Source organism: the organism of the source record quoted next, unplaced genomic scaffold (assembly GCF_019419815.1).
Source record: "Pyrus x bretschneideri cultivar Hongxiangsu unplaced genomic scaffold, Pyrus_bretschneideri_v1 Contig36, whole genome shotgun sequence".
NCBI lineage: Eukaryota > Viridiplantae > Streptophyta > Magnoliopsida > Rosales > Rosaceae > Pyrus > Pyrus x bretschneideri.
In genome coordinates, this window is record NW_025999679.1 from 1,229,112 (window position 1) to 1,243,057 (window position 13,946).

General features: G+C 34.2%; 1 protein-coding gene across 1 annotated transcript; it reads left to right on the forward strand.

The window, feature by feature from the left end:
• Positions 1-9,392: 9,392 nt before the first annotated feature.
• Positions 9,393-9,851, forward strand: LOC125480803 (S-protein homolog 1-like). Its single transcript, XM_048591928.1, has one exon. The coding sequence runs from the start codon at positions 9,393-9,395 to the stop codon at positions 9,849-9,851; it is 459 nt and encodes a 152-aa protein (XP_048447885.1).
• Positions 9,852-13,946: the final 4,095 nt, after the last annotated feature.

A 13,946-nucleotide genomic window follows, 5' to 3' on the forward strand; every position in this document is an offset into this window, starting at 1 on the left:
TAGTGGGTGCACGAGATGACAAGTTGTGTATGCAAAATAGCGGTGTTCATGTCCCCAGGGGAAGCGAAAGTACATACATTGAATTCTATGGTAAACTAACAAGTGTCGTGCAATTGCTTTACAAAGACCGATGCCAAGTGATCCTATTTAAGTGTCAATGGTTTGATACCAACCCAAATAGGCATGAAAGTGTGAAAAGAGATCATGGATTACTATCAATGAACACTACCAAAACTTGGTACAATGACGACCCTTACATCTTAGCAAGCATGGCAAAACAAATTCTGTATCTAGATGACCTTAAAGCTGGGTGGGGTTGGAAAGTTGTTCAGACGATGGATCATATGCTATACCAGAACAAGACCGTACTGACGACAACATCAACAATGTTGCTGACCAACGTCTTAAATCTTTGATGGAAAGTGGTGCGGAAAAACTGTGAGATACTAATCTTATCCAAGAACCATTTTAAATAGAAGGAGTATCTTCAATCGCAATACCAATTCAGTTGATCACAATTGACCTCGGTAATACTACACGATACGATGGTCCAGTGCGCACAAACGACGATGGTGGCGTACCTATCGATGATGAGAAATGGGACACTGAAAATGATGGTAGCGACGAAGTGAAAGTTATTATAGTTTAGATGAAGATTAAGGCAATTTATTTGTAACTTTCCTTTTTAAAACACATGAAATGGTTAATGCATGATGGAAAAAATGGTATGAATGATTCCCATTTTATATGTGACTTACATTGTAAATAAATTTGGTATGTTTGTATTTTATAATAAATTGTAAACAAAATAAAAAAAAATTTAAAAACCATTTTAAAACATAATTGCGTGACACATAACAATTTTTGGTCACGCAAGCTAGGCCTAACAATTCCTGACACGACCCAATAACCCGACACAACAAGCAAAATATTAATTTAATAATTTTATAACTCTAAAAAAAATTACTATAATAATTATATATATATATATATATTAATTTAACAATTTTATACCCCTAAAAACTATAATAATTATATATATATATATTAAATTAAATTTAAAAAATTGGTGACAATTGGATTAGCTTAAATATACCATTCAACTTCTGAAGTGTTATACTTATACATACAAAATAAATAAATTTAATTCTACTTATTAAAAAAATATATATATATATATATATATTGTATACGGTTCGAGATCGCATACGCCAAAAATCGCAAAAAACAAATATTCAGAGATGAAGTAACAGGACAAAACTTTTTTACGATTAGAAATGAAAAATCGCGATTGAACGGTTATTTTAACTTCAATTTTGATGATTTTTTACAGCCACACTCCTTAACCTATATGAATACAATGAAATTTGATCTTCAATTTAAACTATTTACACTAGTTGATACCACAAAATCTTATGTTATACTTAATGAAAGTATAAATAAACTCTAAGTGTTAGTGAATCTATCTTTTTTATGGGATACGCATTCTATGAAACTAATTTGAACGATCCAACAGTCAAACTTGTTTGTATATGATTCGAGATCGCATACACCAAAAATCGCAAAAAACAAACATTCAGAGATGAAGTAACGAGACAAAACTTTTCGACGGTTAAAAATGAAAATTCATGATTTAACGGTTATTTTAACTCCGATTTTGATGATTGTTTGCAGCTACATTCCTTGACCCTATATGAATACAGTGAATGAATATCTTTAATTTAAACTATTTACACTTGTGGATACCACAAAATCTTATGTTATACTTAATGAAAGTATAAAAAAAACTCTTAGTGTTGGTGAATCTATCTTTTTGATGGGATACACATTCTATGAAATTAATTTGAAGGATCCAACCATCAAACTTGCTTGTATATGGCTCGAGATTGCATACGCCAAAAATCGCAAAAAAGAAACATTCAAAGATCAAGTAATGGGACAAAACTTTTCGACAGTTAGAAACGAAAAATCACGAGTTAAGGGTTATTTTAACTCCGATTTTGATGATGTTTTACAGCTACACTCCTTGACCCTATATGAATACAATGAATGAATTCGATCTTCAATTTAAACTATTTACACTAGTGGATACCACAAAATCTTATGTTATACTTAATGAAAGTATAAATAAACTCTAAGTGTTAGTGAATCTATCTTTTTGATAGGATACGCATTCTACGAAACTAATTTGAATGATCCAACCATCAAACTTGTTTGTATATGGTTCGAGATCGCATACGCCAAAAATCACAAAAAACAAACATTCAAAGATCAAGTAAGGGGACAAAACTTTTAGGTTCGTAAATTGCGTGTTACATTTAGGTTCTTAAATTAGAGTTTTTAGGGTTCTTAATTGGGGTTAGATTTAGTTCTTAAATTAGGGGAACGATTTTGGGCAGTGAGGTTAGATTAGGTTTTGTTAATTAGGCGGTTAGATTTAGGGTGCTTCACTGGGGGTTAGATTAGGGTTATTAAATTAGGGTTTTTTAATTGAGAGTTTTAACGAAAAACCCACGGTACTGTTCACTTTAACGAAAAACCACATTTTTACACTAAAAGTCAAACCTGGTACTATTCATTTTACCCTTTATTTTGTCCTTATTGTTAAAGCTCAAAGTTTTCAAGCCCTCATTAGTTTTCCTTTTTTTTAATTTCAAGTACAGGGTTCGAATTAGGGTTTTTTTTTTTTTTTTTTAATTTAAGTACACGGTTCTTAAATTAGGGATTTGTTAATGTTTTCCTGTGTTCTATGCATCCACAACATTGCACTTACACTTTTCCATGTGCAACAATCTTTTTATTTATTTATCTTTATATCGTATAATGTACCTTTTTAGTTCTCTTTTATTACAATTAGATGAAATATATTTATGTTTGTGGTTTTTATGTTGGAATTTAAGATATTGTTTGGAATTTAAGATATTGTAGGATGTGTTCTCTATTGTAGGTTTGAAAGGAAAAAATTGAATTACACTGTACATTTGTGGAATAAGTTTTTAGAGATTTGCATTGTAGACTGCCATGATTTCTTGATATATAATGGGGTATTAGCCTTTGTTGTTGCCTTATTAATATGATAGACGGTTACGTTGCTTGTTGAATTTGGCCTCCCAATTTTGAAGTTACATTTTTAGGAATGTCATGAATGGATTCTCTCCTGGGTCTAGCTATACTTAATTCACCAAGAAGGACAAAAAATGGGAAATTTATATGTAAAATATGTTTTCAGCCAGATAGGGCAATGTCATGGTGATTAGGTATAACAAACCAATAGGAAAACATTAAATCAAATGAAATCTTTTTGTGAACTCCATTATAATTATTATTCAAATATATGGGAACCTACATGATATAAGCAAATCTGGACTTTACTAGTAAATAATGATATGTTCTCTCTCACATTTTTAGTTTTGTTGTGAGGTCATTATTTAAATATAAGGTAGTAAGGATATCCAAGGCACCTCACATTTGTTTGGTTTAGGTAGTAAGCTTGTAAGGATATCCTTTATGCTAGTTTCTTCTTATAAGTTATAATTGCTGGGTCTATATCCTATCTGAATTGATTAGTTTGTGTATAGTATATCAGTTTTAAGTTTTGTTTTTACCAAACTTGAATTGGGTTTAGAATTAGGGGTTTTAAATTTAAGTTCAAATTATTAGCATGTGTACGGTAAGTTAAAGCTTTATGTACGAAACAAATTGATTTCCAACTTTGTAGATGTCACACCTCATTAGAACCCGGAAGGCGATGACTTCTACACCTAGACCAATGGCTACACCTAGTCCGTCGACTACACCTACTACTGCTGCCACTGCTCCGGCAGAGATGAACCATAGGCATGTCAATCCGGTTGACCCAGTTGGTCCTCCAGTCCCACAGGCGCAGGCATTGTCGACTTCGGTCTTCTTCGGTGGCGTTGCCTGCTAGCGCCCAACGTACTCACCGGCGTCCCCGCAGTACAGACCAGATGTCGCCATCGAGATCCACAACCGATGCCTCGGGTACACGACTAGGTATACAATCCTAATTCACTCCCTTATTCCCATGTTAACTGAGTTTTGTTATTTTAGGTTCAATTTGTTATGTCATGTCATGTAAGGATTAAAAAGTTTCCAATGTTTTCTCTTTTTTTGTTTGCAATTTCTTTGCTTTCAGAAATGGGTTTTGTCATGAAATCGAAATTGTGTGTATTTCGTAATAATGTCTGTTAATTTTTATGCTTTTGCAATTTTTTTGTTAATTTATGTGTCATTTCTTAGTTACTCAAATGGGTTTCTCACAGAATTGAAATGGTAGTGCTATGGAAGAGATTTGTTGCGAAGGAAATGGCAAAAATGTTTACCTGGGAAATGAAAACCTTGGTAATTATCATGAAGCAAAGTTTTTAGAGTCGTAGAAGTTTCAGTTGTGACTGTCAGAGTCTTACAAATGGCAATGTGGACGAGGTTATATGGAATTGTTTGCTACGGTAGCTTAGAATGTTTTACCAAGCCTGTTGCTAGCAATCTTTTCGAGCCTATGTATACAAGCTCGAAAATTGACCGTCTTGGATTGCAGTTGTCGCCTTTTGTAGAAGTTTGTTGTGGAATTTCAAAGCCCTCGAATTGGAAATCATATATACTAAAACTCAGTTTTGGAGCACTGTGGATCACCAGTGGTCTTAAGTTTTTGCCCTTCTGTTTTTGCTTTGTTTGCCTTGCTGTGTTCTGTTTGCTGTAGCGAAAAGTTGATTTTGCCCATTTTGTCCACGCGTCCATCATCCTCAATTTGTTCCCTTCGTTTGTGAAGTTTCTTTTCGGTTTAACCCTCTACTTTTGCTGCTCTCTCTCTTTCTCTCATCCCTACTTTATTCTCGTTGCTCATCTCTGATTGTTTGTTGTTCTTAAATATTGCCTCGGAAATATTGGGGGGAATCTTCCTGATTTTTATCTTTTAAGCTATCTTATTTCTGCTATCTAACTTGAGGAGGGTTTTACACCTAGTATGTTCTAATTAAGCGAAAGGAAATAGTGGCCTCAACCAGAGAAGTAGCAGTGATGCTCAATATGTAACTTTTAGGAGAAATAGTGGAAGAAAATGTATGCGAATGTTAACTGATCAGTTTTGTTATTTTAGGTTCAATTTGTTAAGTTTTGTCATGTAAGGATTAAAAAGTTGTTATCGTTCCAAACCTTTTATTAAACCGTTGTGATCATTGTGTTGGATACGTACATTGTTTATGTTATTTTCAAGGTTTTGGGAAATGTTTTAATTATAGGGGAGGTTATGCCGAAATTTTAGTAGGATTTGTTATTGGTTTTGGGTTAATGATTTTTTTTTTATCTCTTTGCAGCGAAGAAAAACATAGAGGGACCTTGTCGGCAATTGAAGACAGTAAAGGTCACCTGGGTGACCAACGATCGTATCCCAATCGGATATGATGAGTGACATCGGGCAGCACCAACGGTGGAGCAGCATAGTGCGTTGGCCCATGACATTGGGCCTATTATGCGGACCTTTTGCCTTGTGCGGTGGAAGTCTTGGAAGGTGATTCCGGAGGTGCGCAACCAATTGTCCGTAAGTAGCGTCGCCTTTTTAATGTTTTTCATGTCAAATTTATATATTTATATTTATTGCTGTCTTTAATTACTAATACTTTCAAAATATTTGTTACATTGCAGACAAACTACAATTTGGAGGACATGGACGAGGACATGTTTGCGTACCTCAATCGGTTCTTCTCCGAACGCTACAAACAGTGGAAGAGTGACCTGCACCAATGTTTCCAGCAATTTGATGATTCGCAGGTCGCTCTCGAGGACGGTTTTCCGAAGGAGTTGGAGGACCAACAAGATAGTTGGGTTTGGATCTATATGGTGCGTTTTTAATTACGACTTCTTTCATTTTACTTTTTAAAATTTTGAATAATGTTTATTATTTTTTAAATTTTCTTTAAGTATTACAACTAATATGTTTATTTTTTGTATAACAGAAGAAGGTGAAGGCGAACAAGATAAATTGAGAGAAGAAGACTCTTCTCCACCATTCGGGTTCGAGGCCTTTCTCCTATAAGATGGATGAGTTACGGAAGGTATATATTACATCTTTCATTTCCAATTTTAAAATGTCGCTAATAATTTTTTTTTCTTACTAACATTTTCCTTATCTTTTTCGATTTCAAGAAGGTTCAAAATTTCTGGAGATCAACGTCTTTGCTGACGTTTATGTTCGGCCTGGGAATGAGTTGACTGAGTCCCTTCATGTATGTAATTTCTTATACATTCAACATTTATACTAATTATTTCAAATTGTTTTCTATTAATAATCCATGTTTTTTTTCACAGGCCACTATGGTGGAGAAGAGTCAGTTGGTGCTTCAAGAGTTCGCCTCCCAGCTTCCCTTCGGACACGCCGATTGAGTCTGTGGATCCCTCTAAGGATGCAGGGTTTCACACTGTCACAAAGATGTTGGACCAGACTTTCAGTCGGAGGCCAGGGACTTATTGTCGGGGGATGGGAAATGTCAGGCGATGGGAGAGTAGGGCCTCGTTATCTTTGCAGTCAAAGGGCCAGGTTATGGCTTTGACGCAAAAGGTTGCTAGACCTAAGGAGTAAGCTAGCATCGTACAAGTCTCAAATGTCAATGCTTGTACAAGCCCTCAATTCCTTCGGAATACATGTCCTCGGTTTTTCTGCACCATCGCCTTCACAGCCCTTCCACACCGAGCAAGGACAGCAATCAGGCTCGTCGACCTCCGACCCCGTCCCCACCCCGCAGCAAGATCCTTTGAACAACATTCCTATAGATTTTTCCGCTTCTTTTTTTCATAGTTTTGTTCCTGCTTTCTTTTATAACTTTATATTTGTATGTACATTTTTATTTATATTATAAATAAAAATTGTTTTTTTATTCATTAATTTGCTCTTTTTTTTTCAATAGTATGAAATCTTTTATTTATTTTTTTTTTTTTTCCTTTTATTCTATTTTTTTTTTTTAATACAAATTACACTTGCGCGACGCCAACTAGTCGTCGTGCAAAATTAAGCACGTCTTATAACTTTGTCGCGCATTACTACGCACCTCTTACATTTTTCATCGCGCAAACTTTTCGAGACGAACTAGTCACAAAGCACACTTGTACCCTTTTATATCGTACGACAAAAACCTTCGTCCGTGTAACTTTAGCACGACGAATAGTAAAGCGTCGCGTAATTTTTTTTGCACGACGAGTTTGAAATTGTTCGTCGCGCAATGTCTTTTTTCACGACCTTTGCGCAACAAAATACGCGCGACAATTTTCAGGTCGCCATAGTTTTTGTGCGACCTAATAATGATTTGCGCGACAAAATCTCCCTTGTCGCGCAAACTGTTTAATTTAGTAGTGAAATTTTGTAAGATTTTGTAAGAATTGCAAATGATTTCACATAAATCAAAAGCTCTCTGAGGAATTAACCAAGAATTTTATTAGCTTTCATTGCAGGATCTTGAAGCTCATATAACCTCTTTTTAGATAAGCTCGAAACTTGTGCGTTGGTAACATCATTAGCTAATGCAAATTCACAAATAGCAAAAGGCTTATATTTTTAGCTAGCAACTGATTCATAACTCAAGCAATACATTCAATGACAGTCAAACAGACATTAATGTAAAACCTAAACACAACCTGTCAACAAGTCATAAACCTACAACAAATTAGAAGGTTACGGTCCGGTCCAACGTCATAAACCTAGCTGCCACATAGCTAGACATCTAGGTATTGTTCTCATATTTTAGCCCAATTGCCACTGTTTAGAAACTGGAGTCTTCCCCTTTTTGAACGCGTGACTGCCTTTACTGAGAGCAACAAATTCGGCTCCACTGCAAACGTTACAATTTGGAATTACTTTGAAGACTTGAACTGTTAGAAATGTTAAACGTCAAGCATCTGCGTCCATCACTCTTTGTCAATCTCGAAACCATGGTAAGGCGCTGCAGTATGAATGAGGCGTTTTGGTTTTGTTCTTGGATTTGGGTTGAATATACTGATCTCATATGCTTACGGAAAGCTTATTTGACATGGGTTGAATATAACGTACGTAACTGGTATCAATATAATTAAAATCTTTTGACATTCATCCCATTAATACATATATTTGAACGCCCAAAAATAGACTAATGGTATAAAGAGCAATAAAAAAAAAATTGCAAAGAACAAGCTTTAAAAATATATGTTGACTCATCATCACACAAAAAGAAAGTTACTTAGTTGGATCAAAAGTTAATGAACTTCAATATATAAACAAAACCTTCAGGACTAAACGTAATAATTGAGTGCGAAAATGGTCTTAAATCTAATTAAAACAAAATCTCCTAATTGATGCGACTTACCATAAAGGTTGAGAACTTATACATGCATACTTTTGGCTGGCCATGTGAAAGGGATAACAACACAAGTTCTTGATGGATAATAAAACCATGAAATTCTAGTGTAAAAAAATGGGAATTCTAAACATACGTGAACCTTGTTTTTGTACTGCCAAATATATCTCACTATCTATATGTATCATCCTTGTCTGATTCCTATAATAAGATCATGAAACTCCATGGATAATATTCATTAGGCTTCGTTTGCCACAAATGATTGAATTGAAATGGATAAGACAATATCTTTAAGGTATGTTAGAAGAAAGAAATGAAAAAAATCTAATCAACTAATGGGAGCAGGAGATGGATTACTAAATAACAAAATTTATCCATTTCAATCCTCTTCAAATGATGGAGGATTTAAAGGATAAGTATTCTTCATGTCTAATTCTCTCAATCTCTTGTCCCTTAGTGCTACGGTCTAGTTGCATTCATCTTCACTTATAAGTTAGAGGTCTTAGTTTGATTCTCGACAAAGGTGAATTTGAACCACATTATTGCTAGCACATTGTGACACTTACCCCACTCCCCCACCCGGCCCTTTATGTACATAATATCGTTTGTTAAAAAAAAATAAACAAAATAAATAAATAAAATAAAACAAAAGTAAAAATTCTCTCAATCTCTTAAAAATGAAAATTGTCTACCTCAATCTTCAAGATGCGTTGAATGTACTAGGACTATTCATTTCAATTCAATCCTCCATACCAAACAAGACCTAAAATACCATAGAGGATATACCAAAATTTATTCTTTACAAGAAAAAGATTGCATCCTTTCGCTATAAAAACAAATAGCTAGAACGAATTGTCTCCTCAATCTTCAAGATGCGTTGAATGTCCTGGACTATTCATTTCAATTCAATCCTCCATACCAAACAAGACCTAAAATACCATATAGGATATACCAAAATTTACACTTTACAAGAAAAAGATTGCATCTTTTTGCTATAAAAACGAACAGCTAGAATGAAATATACTACATCAAAACACATTGAGAATTAGTGAAATGAAAGGAACAATATTACGCCAGTTCTCCTATTCTCTACTCCTTCTTGTCTTCTCCATTTGCCCTAGTACCTCGGATATCTTCCCTGGGAAGAAGCACTTTGTGCGCGTTGTCAACGATCTCGAAGCTAAACGACTGGACGTCCATTGTTATTCTGCAGACGATGTAATTGATCGCACTCTTTCTACCAAGGGAGAACAGCTTGAATTTGAATTTCGTTCTGTAGTTAACACCTATTGGAATTGTAGCATGAACTCAGTGGTTGGCCATGTCGAAATTGAAGCATATATTTCTGAGGATCCACTTATTGACGAGTGTGGGGGAGTCCATTGCATATGGAATGCTAGAGAGGATGGAATATACTTGTACAGAATCAAGCATAGCGATTATGTCAAAAAGTACGACTGGATACGAAAGCCGTTGCGCGTCCGTTCTATAAAGAGAAATGTCAGGCCTTGAGGTTCTATTGTAGTCGAAAGAAATATAATAAAGCCATTTGCTTTTGTTTAATTTCTTCTTTCTGTCTGTGTTGTATATATATATATTTTTTTTTTTTCAACAAACAATGTTGTCTACACTAAGGTGGAAGGTGGGCTTAAGCTCATAATAGGCTAGCAATAATGTGGTTCAAATTTGCCTTTGATGAGAATTAAACCTAATACCACTAGACCATAACTGTAGTCTGCTGGTGGTGCTTCTCCATATCGGGTTACATCAAACTTCCATTGCTGATAATGCCACTTGAATATATCATCCAGAAAAATCATGTTGGGCTCCATTTGATCAATAATATACCACTCCTTTTATGCAAAAAATAATTCCAAATTCACATTACAATATATTATATAACAAAAACAATTACTAATATATTAACTCCCACTTACTGCTAATATATTCTTCCAAGACGCCCACTTGGCCGTAGGACATTTGTTCCGTAATACATGCGCAATCTCGTGTGCAAGTTCGGCGTGCGATTCTCTCTTAGATCCTCTGAAATCATTCAAGTTGATCCGCTTGGGCCTGTCATTATATCCTCTTCTGCCACATGTATGCATAATCTTTACCCTTTTTTTCCTAGATGCTTCTTCCTGATCACACCCCTTACTATATAATCATTGCCGAAATGCAGATGATGCGATCACAAACGTTACCAAATTTTTTCACATTTTTCACACTTATAAATTAACTATTATGATTTTCTTCATATAATTTGATTTTCCTACAAAATACTAAAGCACGATTAAAAATCATAATAATTTATTAACAAGTGTGAAAAATGTGAAAAAAAATATGACAACGCCTGTGATTGCATCCTTTTATGCTTTGACAATTAATTCATCATCATTTGGATTTTTACAACCCTCCAAACTCATGAACAGTGTTTTTATGGGGAGTGATTATTAATAAAAATTCATTATAATTAACGTAGAAATGAGAAAATGAGACAAAAAAATATACCAACATTCAAGACCACATACTCTACGCTTTAGCGATGGTTAGATCGTCATTTGTATTTTTGAAACACTCCAAACCCTTGTGAATAGTGTTTTTCCTATGACTTCAATACAATTAAAAAAAATAGTAATAATTAGTTTACAAGTGTGTAAAAATACAAAAAAATATAGAACCGCTCGTAATAACATGGCTTACAATTTTTGTGAAGGAGTTAACTCCAATGCTCGATACCATGATGCATAAACCTTAGCGACAAACTCTAACCATCCGATTGTCGTTTACATTTACCCTTTAATTTTCCATCATCGAAAACCCTTTTATGGAGCTTCTTTTTTTAAAACATGATCTCATAGTGAATTGAAAAAGATAGTTTGGATCGTTGATATCACGTTTTGATTGTCAACACGAAAATTTTGTCACAAAGCGCACTTATACCCTTTTATATTGTACGACGAAAACCTTCGTCTGTGTAACTTTAGCACGACGAATATTAAAGCGTCACACAATTTTTTTTTTGCACAGCAAGTTTGAAATTGTTCGTCGCGCAATGTCTTTTTTCACGACCTTTGTGCAACAAAATATGCGCGACAATTTTTTGGTCGCCATAGTTTTTGTGCAACCTAATAATGATTTGTGCGACAAAATCTCTCTTGTCGCGCAAACTGTTTAATTTAGTAGTGAAATTTGTCAGATTTTGTAAGAATTGCAAATGATTTCACATAAATCAAAAGCTCTCTGAGGAATTAACCAAGAATTTTTATTAGCTTTCTTTGCAGGATCTTGAAGCTGACATAACCACTTTTTAGATAAACTTGAAACTTGTGGGTTGGTAACATCATTAGCTAATGCAAATTCACAAATAGCAAGAGGCTTATATTTTTAGCTGGCAACTGATTCACAACTCAAGCAATACATTCAATGAAAGTCAAACAGACAATAATATAAAACGTAAACACAACGTGTCAACAAGTCTTCATAAACCTACAACAAATTAGAAGGTTACGGTCCGGTCCAACGTCATAAACCTAGCTGCCACATGGACATCTAGGTATTGTTCTCATATTTTAGCCCAATTGCCACTGTCTAGAAACTGGAGTCTTGCCCTTTTGAATGCGTGACTGCCTTTACTGAGAGCAACAAATTCGGCTCCACTGCAAACGTTACAATTTGGAATTACTTTGAAGATTTGAACTGTTAGAAATGTTAAACGGCAAGCATCTGCGTCCATCACTCTTTGTCAATCTCGAAACCATGGTAAGGCGCTGCAGCATGAATGAGGCGTTTTGGTTTTGTTCTTGGATTTGGGTTGAATATATCTCACTTTCTATATGTATCATCCTTGTCTGATTCCGGAGATCATGAAACTCCATGGATATTGATTCATTAGGCTTCGTTTGCCATAAATGATTGAATTGAAATGGATAAGACATTATCTTTAAGGTATGTTAAAGGAAAGAAATGAAAAAAATCTAATCAACTTAATGGGAGTAGGAGATGGATTGCTAAATAACAAAATTTATCCATTTCAATCCTCTTCAAAATGATGGAGGATTTAAAGGATATGTTTTCTTCATGTCTAATTCTCTCAATCTCTTGTCACTTAGTGCTACGGTCGAGTAACATTATCTTCACTTGTAAGTTAGAGGTCTTAGATTCGATTCTCGACAAAGGTGAATTTCAACCACATTATTGCTAGCATATTGTGACACTTAGCCCACTTCCCCACCGCTTTATGTACATAATATCGTTTGTTAAAAAAATAAATAAATAAACAAAATAAATAAATAAAAAAAATAAAAGTAAAAATTCTCTCAATGTCTTAAAAATGAAAATTGTCTCCTCAATCTTCAAGATGCGTTGAATGTAATGGACTATTCATTTCAATTCAATCCTCCATACCAAACAAGACCTAAAATACCATATAGGATATACCAAAATTTATTCTTTACAAGAAAAAGATTGCATCCTTTTGCTATAAAAACGAATAGCTAGACTGAATTGTCTCCTCAATCTTCAAGATGCGTTGAATGTACTAGACTATTCATTTGAATTCAATCCTCCATACCAAACAAGACCTAAAATACCATATAGGATATACCAAAATTTATTCTTTACAAGAAAAAGATTGCATCCTTTTGCTATAAAAACGAATGGCTAGAATGAAGTATACTACGTCAAAACACATTGAGAATTAGTGAAATGAAAGGAACAATATTACGCCAGTTCTCCTATTCTCTACTCTTTCTTGCCTTCTCCATTTGCCCTAGTACCTCGGATATCTTCCCTGGGAAGAAGCACTTTGTGCGCGTTGTCAACGATCTCGAAGCTAAACGACTGGACGTCCATTGTTATTCTGCAGACGATGTAATTGATCGCACTCTTTCTACCAAGGGAGAACAGCTTGAATTTGAATTTCGTTCTGTAGTTAACACCTATTGGAATTGTAGCATGAACTCAGTGGTTGGCCATGTCGAAATTGAAGCATATATTTCTGAGGATCCACTTACACTACTACAAAAGGGGGCTATAGTGTCGGAGGGTGGTGTCGCTTTAATCTAATATAGTAGCGGATTAGGCAGTTGCGACACTAACTGAACATGACGTCGGATTTACTGTCGCTTATAAGCGTTATTAAATGTTTATGTCGCTTTTAAACCGACGTAAACATATATTTTAATAATTTTTAAATACTAGTGTCGCTTTTAAACCGACGTAAACATTATTTTAATAATTTTTAAATACTAGTGTCGCTTTTAAGCGACATAAAGTGTGTGTATATATATATATATATATATTAAATTATATATATTAAATTAAATTTTATATCCCTAAAAACTATAATAATTATATATATATATATATATATATTAAATTAAATTTTAAAAAATTGGTGATCATTGGATTGGCTTAAATATACATACGATTCAATTTCTTAAGTGTTATACATACAAAATAAATAAATTTAAATCTACTTAATATATATATATACACACACACACCATTGAACTTGATTGGATACGAATTCTATGAAACTAATTTCGACAGTTATAAACGAAAAATCACGATTTAACGGTTATTTTAACTCCGATTTTGATGATT